Below are 11,328 nucleotides of genomic sequence, written 5' to 3' on the forward strand. Positions count from 1 at the left end.
AACTAGGACTTTTCCTCAAAACCTCGCGGCCGCTTATGTGGCCGCGCGACATCTCTCTATATACAAAGTGATCCATGGGAAGTAAACCACCCAACGTTTCTCTCTGAAAATCATAGTTAAGTTTGGAGCACGGCCACAGCCCCAGAAACACAAGGACTTAATGCATAACCCAGCGGCTTGGAGCAGAAAAGTGAACGGGCTATGCGTTAATCCAGGCCATCAAGTCTGCCAGAGGGGAAAGGGTGTTGGTCACTTCCGCCCTCCTCCCTCTGGAAAGAAAGATGGCGGCCACATGGGAGCCTTGTGGACAGCAGGTATGAGCCGGGGGTGTGGGGGCGACTAAAACCTCATGGGAAGGGGGGCGTTCCGGTCCGTCCTTCACGCCCTACCGAGGTCACCAGTTTCCCCCCACGAGCGGCTCTCCAGCACGGCCACAGCCCCAGAAGCACAAGGACTTAATGCAGAACGCAGCAGCTTGGAGCAGAAAAGTGAACGGGCTATGCGTTAATCCAGGCCTTCATGTCTGTCCGGAGGGGAAAGGGTGTTGCCCCATTCGCCCTCTCTTCTCTGGAAAGAAGGATGGCGGCCGATTGGGGGGCCTTGTGGACAGCAGGTATGAGCCGGGGGTGTGGGGGCGACTGAAACCTCATGGGAAGGGGGGCATTCCGGTCCGTCCTTCACGCCCTACCGAGGTCACCAGTTGCCCCCCGCGAGCGGCTCTCCAGCACGGCCACTGCCCCAGAAGCACAAGGATTTAATGCAGAACCAAGCAGCTTGGAGCAGAAAAGTGAAAGGACTATGCATTAATCCAGGCCTTCATGTCTGCCCGGAGGGGAAAGGGTGTTGGTCCCTTCCGCCCTCCTCCCTCTGGAAAGAAAGGTGGCGGCCACATGGGAGCCTTGTGGACAGCAGGTATGAGCCGGGGGTGTGGGGGCGACTAAAACCTCATGGGAACGGAGGTGTTCCGGCCCGTCCTTCACGCCCTACCGAGGTCACCAGTTGCCCCCCGCGAGCGGCTCTCCAGCACGGCCACTGCCCCAGAAGCACAAGGACTTAATGCAGAACCCAGCAGCTTGGAGCAGAAAAGTGAACGGACTATGCGTTAATCCAGGCCATCATGTCTGTCTGGAGGGGAAAGGGTGTTGCCCCAGTCGCCTTCTCCTCTCTGGAAAGAAAGATGACGGCCGCATGGGAGCCTTGTGGACAGCAGGTATGAGCCGGGGGAGTGGGGGCGACTAAAACCTCATGGGAAGGGGGGCGTTCACGCCCTACCAAGGCCACCATTTGCCCCCCACTAGCAGCTCTCCAGCACGGCCACGACTCCAGAGCACAGAAACCAATTTCTTAACTATCTGACTTTCAGTAGAAATACTTCCAGGGTCAATAAGTAAAATAGCAGAAATCCAAAACCAACATTTAATTCTTGAACCCAGCTGTAGAAAGCAAATCACTTCACAATGCTTTTTCAGCATATCTGATTTGGGAGGGGGGGGTAAACTCTAAATAATAGTGGTGAATCTTTTATTGAAACAATGAATCTAATCAAAGCAGATAGAGTGTTAACTAGAATTCATCTGCCCCACAGGGACTGGGAGGGGTGGGGGGTGGGGTTTTATTGGGGTTCTTCATGGTAAAAAATAAGTATTGGTAAAGGGAAATATGTTTGATATTTGCATGACTGAGACCTAAACCTGAAAGCTTTGTAACCTTTCCCATGGTGATTCAATAAATAAATAAATAAAAAATTTAAAAAATTTAAAAAAATAAAATAAAAAAAAAGAAAACATTAAGATTTATAGTGTTCTTATATTTTACTTTTTTTTTAAGTTTTGAACTGCACTGTCCGGTCCTCCCATTGTTCTTTGATTTGCTCGAGCAGGCCCAGTAACGTCTCCATTGTGAGACTCATTGCTACTGTGTTTAGCATATCGAATACATCACAGGGAGTTTGCCGGCTTTAACATGTGAGCGAGATACTCTCGGTAGCTTGCCAGCCTCATGTTTTGAAAAAACTCAAATACTACTTTAGAGTAGTTTTCTGTTGTTTAAAATGCCTAATCCCTTTCTCTTTTGTTAATTGAGAAGATAGTGATATTTTATTTTGTCACTGCCAATAGGCACAAGGTATGATCATTTTGAATTTAAAGAAATCAGTACATTACCATTTTTCTGTGAGTTAATGAAGCCAAAACTAGCTGCAAGAAAGATGACTCCCAAAAATGTCTTCCAATTATTCTCCATTCTAGATATATACCTAGGAAGAAAAAAAACTAATAATGAAAATTGTCTTCACATACTTAAAGTGGGTATGTCATATTACATGATATTTAACATCGATAAAGTTGCCTTTTAAATAAATAAAACTATGTCTTTCCCCAGACTAAGGGAAGCTTTATAAAAATAAAGGACATGGATGTCATATAGCAATATGTATGTGTTGTTATATATATATATATATATATATATATATAGTTGTGCTGGAGCGATAGCACAGCGGGTAGAGCATTTGCCTTGTACGCAGCCAACACGGTTGACCCAAGTTCGATTCCTCTGCCCCTCTCAGAGAGCCCGGCAAGCTACCGAGAGATCGCCTGCATGGCAAAGCCTGGCAAGCTACCAGTGACGTATTCGATATGCCAAACACAGTAACAAGTCTCACAATGTTACTGGGCCCGCTCAAGCAAATTGATGAACAATGGGAGAATAGTGATAGTGATAGTGATATGCATGTGTGTGTGTGTGTGTGTGTGTGTTTATATACAAAGAAAATGGCTGGCTAATTGACTAAACTCAGGAGGAATTTTGTAAACACCCATGGTACCTACCTCAGACTTTATTGGTTAAAATTGTCCAGAAATTACCATAAAAGGAGAAAAATATAGAATGTGGGGGGGAACTTCCATTTTGCACTTGAAAATTCAGTGGGAAATTTGATGGAACACAAATATTTCTGGACAATTTTGCTTGTATTTTTATACAAGTATTGGATGACCTGATAAACATTTGTGGGGTTCTGAAATATTCAAATATTTCAGGAGCACATCTGCCTGATAGAATCAGACTAGCCTGAAGTAATGCATATGTTCCCAAAAGGAACCAAGCATCAGATTTACCCCCCCCAAACTTGGATCCACTTCCACAGACTTCCATGAAAATTACCCACTCCCACTTCCATTTCTATTTTTGACTCTAAGAAAGCCCACATGTTTAAAAATAAGAACACATCGTAATCACAGTGAATAAGATGTTCCAATTGGAACAGGGAACATCTTTACTATCCAACTAGAACAGGTTGGATAGAACATAATCTTTATTTTCTTAGCTGGACAGTGTCACAAGCATCCTCAGAATAGTACAGTGGAATTTAAAGTAAGAACTTTTGGAAAGATACTGTCTGTATCTGAACTCTAGGTTCACTATTTAACAGTTGATCTTAGGCAAGTTGATTCACTTCTCTGTGTCTTGGTTTTCTTATCTGTAAAATAGGAAAATAGTATCATTTCCTCATAACATTGTAGTCAGGATTGGTGAGTTCATTATTATAATAACATTTTATGCAGCTCTGGCACAGAGAAAGAACTCAAGTGCTTGTTAAACAACTTAAATCTTGAAAACCCACTAGTAAAAGTTAAATTTGAAACTGAGACTCTATAGTTATCAGATGCTAATACTTTGCATTTTATATTAATTTAAAAGGTTTATTCATACAATTTAATTTGTAGTTATTGTAACCTGACTCAATTTTTACATTAAGTACATGCTTTATACTTCACCATACTAATATATATTTCTTCTCTACTTCAAATCTGAAGAAGCTTATTTCATTGAAGAAAATGATGAATTTAGGTCCGTGAATGACTAAGTGTGGTACCAAAGCTAAAAGTCCATGGATGATCAGGTTCTGGCTCCAGGTGACATGACCCCAAATATCTGCTTAAAATTCCTTAATGAAAAATTTCAAGTAAATATCAGCTTTCTTGCCTTCCCGTCTCAGACCTTCTGCTTGCCCCTTCTACCTTCTAGCTGAGGGAAATCTCCCAGCTGACATCCCCGGGTTTCTTTTGAGATGAAAGTGGATTTCCTTCCTTCCTGCTGAGTCTTGAAAACCTCCACAACTTCTGCCATGCCAGCAGGTCAATCTCCACATCTCCTGAACTGCATGAATACATACATGGCCTCATATGTTCCAATATGTATGTAGACGCCTGCCAAGCTCAATGAGTGAAAATAATAAGGAAGCCTCTACCAGTACTATCAAGCTTGGTGCACTACTATATAAAATGAGTTTAATGACACCATGTTGAGAATATTTGATAAGCTATTTTGAGAAATTATGGGGCAGGTAGTCAGAAAAGTACAAAAAAGTATGAGAGCAAAAATGAGAAAACTACTATCAGAAATGACAAAAATGAAGAGTATCGTAATTAGTATTTTCTTTAAAAAACTCAATAGGTCTGAGCAGCAGAATCACAACTGAGGAAAATATGGAGGAACTCCAAGATGAGATGCAAAAAATCTCTAGAAAAAAAAGAGAAGATGGAAAGAAATCTGAAAAGAAATGAACAGCATACCAGGAACTATGGAATGAGTTCAAGGGAAACTGTAAGAATTATCAGAATCCCTGAAGGAGAAGAAGGCAAATTTGAAAAAGAGCCACTAGTTAAAGAAAGTATGGATAAAAGTTTGTAAGTCTACAACTGTACCTCATGGTGTCTCACTAATAAAAATTTTAAAAATTTTAAAAATAAAAAAGAAAGAATTTCCTAGAGTTGAGAAATGCAGATACCCAGACCCAAGAGGTTCGAAGATTCTCAGTGTAATTAGAACCAAATTAAAAACCCCAAGACACATTGTAATCAGAATAATAAAAGCCGAAGACAGAGAATGAGTAGTTGAAAGCAGCAGGACCAACAATGGAAATTACATACAAGAAAGAGCCCATAAGATTCATAGCAGAGCTAGCAAATGAGACTCCATGAGACAGAAGAGAATAGTGGAATATAGTGAAACAGAAGAGGGAAGTAGGAAGACTCAATGAAATGAACCAAGAATACGTTATCAGAGAGATTATCATTCACACTTGAAGAAATGATACAGATTCATGGACAGGAAACGACTTAGAGAATTCATAACCTTGCTGGCAGTTTTGCAAGCAGTGTTAAAGGAATTTCTTTAAAAGATGGAAGAAACTTTTTAGCATTTTGTCATTGAGTATGACATTCACTTGTGGTGCTTATGGTTGCTCTCTCAAGAATAAGAAAGGTATGTTTTACCCTAAGTTGTTAAGAAATTTTATACTTTTCAGTAATGAATTAACATTTTCTTGATACTGAGTGTTCTGTGTCTGTTTAGGGGATTTATTTGACATCACAGAGATCTATATTACAATCTTTTACTTATTAATGCAGACACTTTAGCATTATCTGTAATATAATATTTTTAACATAGAGCCAAAATTTCCATTTTAGGATTAAACATAAGTTTTTAATTATATTCAGATTCTCCCCTTAAAATTTTCTTAATTCTCCTCAATCTTTCTAAATAGTACAGACATAAGATTATCTATGTCCTGTAAATTTTAAAATATATTAGCCATAAAATTATTTATACTATTAATTTTTTCATTTATGTGCCTGTAAAAAATATATACAGTTTTTGGGAAAATTGGATTTTATCAAAATATTTTTATCAGTTTTAAAGAAAATCTTCAAGTCGTTCAACTTCCCAGAGTTCATTTTACATGAAACAAGAGCTATGAGAAACTGACATGGAGTAGAAATCTAAGTTCAAGTCTTAGAGTTTAAGTTACATAAATTATCTATCCTGAGTTGGATAAAATATCTCCCATTACATCTTCTAAATACATAAGTCTATGTTCTAAGTGTTATAGTAGTAATTCTGCATAATGCTATCACAAATCTTGTTTTCATATTAAAAATAAAACCTACCAATATTTTGGGAAATAAATCTTATATTCTAGAAACAATAGCACTGTCCTGTCCTCCCATTTTTCATCGATTAGCTAGAGCAGACACCGGTAACATCTCCATTGTGAGACGTGTTGTTACTGGTTTTGGCATATAGAATTTTCCACGGGGAGCTTGCCAGGCTCTGCCCTGTGGGCCGGATACTCTCCGTAGCTTGCCGAGCTCTCTGAGAGGGATGGAGGAATAAAACCTGGCTCAGCCGCATGCAAGGCAAACGTCCTATCCACTCTGCTATTGCTCCACGTATGCAAGAATCTCTACTTCTAAATCACTTTGTTGTCTTGGGCCCTGGAAGCAGAATTTTGTATAGAAATTATAATGTCCAGGGGCTGGAGAGATAGCACAGCGGGTAGAGCATTTGCCTTGCACGCGGCTGACCTGGGTTCGATTCCCAGCATCCCTTATGGTGTCCCCTAAGCACCTTCAGGAGTAACTCCTGAGTTCAGAGCCAGGAGTAACCCCTCTGCATAGCCAGCTGTAGCCCAAAAAATGAAAAAAAAAAGAAATTTTAATGTCCAGAACTAGCTGTCACCCAACCTCAGATAACATTTTCCAGAAAGTATAAGTAATCATTCTGATTCTCAATGGACATATTCTACTGTGCATGCTTCCTTTACTTCTTTTTTTTTTTTTGCTTTTTGGGGTCACATCTGGTGATACACAGCGGTTCCTCCTGGCTCATGCACTCAGGAATTACTCCTGGGAGTGCTCAGGGGACTACATGGGATGCTGAGAATCAAACCAGGGTCGGCCACATGCAACGCAAACACCCTACCCGCTGCACTATCGCTTCAGCCCCTTCATTTACTTCTCAAGAGTAACTCTGGATATGAGTGAACCACTCCTATTTTATTATCGACTGGTAACAGAAAACACTAGGAGAACTGTTCATGTCAAAGGGACCCCTTGTTTTGACTTCGAAGGGAGTTTGCCCATTAGTCCAGGACTTGAGAAATCCATTTCACCTGATAAGGTTTATGTGATGATGCTAGGACTTGAACTGATTAGTTATATCTTATTGTAATGCTCACTATTTTACAAACATTAAGGAGGGTATTGGCCCAGTGTCTTCTCAATAAATGTATCTGTTGTAATTCAATTCTCTATTCCTCACTTTCTACATCAGCTTTCCACTAATGCCTCCTTAAATAATTTGAGGGCCTGTAATTGAAATACTGTAAATTTATTATTCCCCAGTAAGATTTCATTTAATAAATAAATTACTCAATAAGTCTTAATAACAGACTGATCTAATGGATAAAGAACCCTTATGTGGATAATAAGACTGAGAGTTTAAAAGAATCAAGGATAACTAAAATAAATTTACATGTTATTATAATAAATGTTATCATTATTGTAATAAAATACTTTAATTTTTTTCAATTTTTGAGTTAATAAAGTTAGGTAAAATATAAAACCTTGAGATTAGAAATTTATAGTTTCATATTTTATGTTCTAATTATTAATATCAATGCAATAAGTCATGAAAATGAGAAATATTTTAATTTGCTTGCAAATAAAACACTGGCATTGCTTGTGGAAATATAGTGGGAAAGTCAAAAGTTTATAAATCTTTTACAGCTATTCATTTAAGTATTATTTATCACTAAACATAAAAATGTTTGTAGATTACTACTTTAAGATCTACCTGATGTAAATTGTTTAATGAAGATGTTAGCCCATAATTTTTTTCTTTTTCATTTCTTTTTCTTAATTGAATCACAGAAATAATATACAGATACAAAGTTGTTCGTGGTTGGATTTAAGCATATAAATGTTCAAACACTCACTCCCTTCACCAGTGCACTTTTCCCACCACCAATGATCCCAGTTTCCCTCCACCAACCCCCCACCTATTGTCACTATGGCTGGCACTTTTCCTCTCTCTCTGACTCTGTTTCTGTCTCTCTCTGTCTCTCCGTTCTCTCTGTGTCTCTCCCTCTCTCTGTCTCTCTCTCGCTTTCTCTCTCTCAGTGGGGGCTACACTCAGTGGTGCTCAGGATTTACTTCTGGCTCTGCACTCAGGGACCATTTCTGGTGGGGGCCAGGAGGGACCATGTGTGGTGCTGAGGATCAAACTCGGGTTGGCCAAGTACCCTACCTCTGCTCTACTACCTCTGTGGTTCCGCATCTGTGCCTTCTAATATATGACACCCTTATAATATACCACATCTGTGCAACAGGAAATTCAAGAAGACAAACAAAGTGAGATATGAAAACATTTTTCTATCTTCTGTACACATCACATTAGAACCTACACCGCATGTTTGACAGTTGAAAATTGCATAAACATCAAGATTTGTTTTCAGTGCCCAACCACAATGGTTTGGTATATATAACTTTGTTGTAAAATATTTAAGGAAGACACTGTCAAACATCTCAATGACGATTAATGTGTTAAACTCAGAAGAAAATTCAGAATCTTGGAGCATTTCTCCAAGGAAGGATAAGGATTGCCAAAGTTGAACACAGATCTGTGCAAAGTGACCAAGAGTTTCAATGACCACCGTGATATTACCGTTGACTCTGGTCACTATAAAATTAGCACCCAAATAATTTGTCAATTGTTTAAAATGTTGAAACTGAACAAAATCTCAGAAGTTGGGAGTATTTTTTAACTATCCTAGGTTCACTTCATATTCTGACTCATTTGAGCTCCAATATGATTCATGCCTGGCTCAGTATTAGACTGTCATTGCTTTATTGTTCTCTCTGTCTCTCAAACTGAGAAATCTTCATTTCTGAATGTGATGAATGTATTGAAACCAACTTGAATCTTCCTTTTATGATCATTTACACAAACCTGAACAAGCTCTACAATGATTTAATCTAAGAAAATCGGAATATTTATTCAAACGTTTAACTTACATAAAATCTCTTTCAACTCTACCCAGAATTTCACATGTACGGTCTTACCAGGAAGATGGGAATTACTACTCTATCTTTATGAGGCAGTTTATTCAGGAAGGATACTGACTATCCACTAAGGCAAATTGGGCTTCATCAAAGCCTAAAGTGGTCAGATCAGTCTGCCACCTCCTACTTCCTGTCACCAGGAAAAAGGAAATCACAGGTCCGGCTTGTGAATTAGGGCAAGGTATAATGGCCTGCTATAATTGCCTAGTCTTATGTCACAAGATATAATTATTTCTTTTATGTCCTTTAAGAAGAAAATAGTTTCAGAAACTGGAGAGAAGTGCAGTGCAGAGAGCAGTAAAAATTGTACAGAACTTGAATTTGAATTTTCTGCCACATTTGTGTTACAGAGCATCTAGAAAGTAGCTTGAACCCTCTAAATCCAACTCTGTTAACTCTGTTAACACTTGGCAGTTTTTGTGAAGATGGCATGAGCTAATGGGGTGGACGGACTTTGTAAAAACGCTTATAAAATTTGAGTTTACCAGCACCTTTGTCAAGCAAGAATCTATGCAGAAAGAACTCTTTAATTTAGTTCTTCCTCAAAGCAGAAGTAAGTCTTGACATTTTTCATCCAAGACAAATACTTTGCTTGTATCGTAAAGTAGTGATTATATATTCTTACTTCATTATATCTAGGAAAGAACCACCTTTTGATTCACTGTAAGAGAATTTTTCCAGCAGTGAGAGATGACTCCCCAAATCAAAGGAGTGGGGTACCAAGTGTGACCCAAACTGGAGGCAGTTTGCTCTCTTTCAAATTAGCTATGTTCTTTGAGCTGAATTTTTCACTTTTGTATTCACAAATTCCACTTAAAATAATTTAGTGTCATCGTACTATTCTTTGCATCATTTTTAGCCTTTAGAAAGATAAAGGTAACTCTTAAAAATTGCAAATGTATTTATGAAGCTAAAAAACCTTCTGAAGTTTCCATAATTATACAACCGTGTATTTTGACAAACTCATAACTACCTTACAGATTCCGAATTTATCAGGTCTTCCCATCTGCACACAATTCCTCAGCTTCAGCACACGTATGCGCGAGCATGCACGCGCGCGCGCGCACACACACACACACACACACACACACACACACACACACACACACACTTTAACCAACTTTTTAAAAAAAATGAATCTGCTGTTAAATCTATTTTTCCAGTTTATCTCTCACCATTTCAAATATAAAGAGCCTGGTCAAGCCACAATCACCTCTCTTGCTTGATTACTACCACAACCTTTAAAAGTCTCCTTGCTACTAATCTTTCTCCCTAAAGTCTATTCTCAACATATATTCAGAGAAATACTTTCCAAAGCCAGGCCAGCTCTATTCAAGGTCTTCCAATGGCTTTGCTTCCCTCTGAGAAAAAAGATAATAGGCCACAAGATTCGAGGAAACGTGGTCACCAGTTCTCTCTGAATCTTCTCTCACCCTCATTTAATACACTTTAATCACTTTGTTCAATTGGCTGTTCTTTAAGTAGGCCAGATACACTCCCACTGAGGATCTTTGTGCATGATATTCCCCTACCTGGAACACTTTTTCTCAAATGCCCACTTATATCTTTTTTCTCTTTTTTCCACATTTTTAATTAAAGCACTGTGAGTTACAAAGTTGATTATTGCCACATCTATCCCACCACCAGTGTCAACGTTCCCCTGCCAGTGTTCACAGGTTCCATAACCCTCCACCCTTCCTGCCCGCCCTTTGGACTGGCACCTTTTTAAGTTGGGTTGTTAAAGTTTGGGTCTCTTAACTACAGCGATATTGACTCTGTGGTTTGGATATTTGATTCTATCATTCCTTAATACCATCTTTGTACTAGCCTCCCCTGACCTGGCCCCCATTGCTTCTAATCTGTCTCTTCTCCCATTCCCCTCTATAGTTTCTTTCCTTCTTTCTAGACTCTGGGACCAGGGTTGATCAGGACATCTTCCTTAGTCATTGCATCATTAAAACATGGCATTTCCTCAGTCAGTTATTCTATTCTTTATGGCTAATTCCCTGGTCTCCCTCAAGGCTTTGTTCAAGTGCCACCTTCTTAGTAAAGTCCTTCCTAGCCACTATACATAAAATTGCTACCCATCCTCACTCTCCCTTGCATGCCAACACTCATAGCCCACTCTGCTTTTCTTTTAACTCCTGTCTTCTTCCAACAGGCTATGTAATAATCATCCTCATGGTTTATATTCATGGTTATGTTGTTATTTATCACAACTACGCCTTCATCTAGAGAATAATCACTACAATAAATTTCTTTGTGTACATGACATATCTCCCACTATGCTTCTGTTCTTAAGACAGAATGTCCTATACAAACATTTAGAAGCACTGACCACATTTTATAAATGAAAGACTCAAAGCCAACTGAGTTCACTTCCATGTTTTAATTATAATTATGTTTTAAATTCAGCTTTATTTAA

At 39.0% G+C, this 11,328-nt stretch overlaps 1 protein-coding gene across 1 annotated transcript in view; it reads right to left on the minus strand.

Moving 5' to 3' along the window:
• The window catches only part of LOC130037460 (collagen alpha-4(VI) chain-like), a 125,060-nt gene extending 122,819 nt beyond the window's left edge, over nucleotides 1–2,241 (minus strand). Inside the window, 1 exon segment of the mRNA XM_056129304.1 lies at nucleotides 2,163–2,241. Coding sequence (XP_055985279.1) covers nucleotides 2,163–2,241 — 79 coding nt within the window.
• Nucleotides 2,242–11,328: the final 9,087 nt, after the last annotated feature.

The sequence above is a fragment of the Sorex fumeus genome, unplaced genomic scaffold (assembly GCF_029834395.1).
Source record: "Sorex fumeus unplaced genomic scaffold, SorFum_2.1 ptg000072l, whole genome shotgun sequence".
Classification (NCBI taxonomy): domain Eukaryota; kingdom Metazoa; phylum Chordata; class Mammalia; order Eulipotyphla; family Soricidae; genus Sorex; species Sorex fumeus.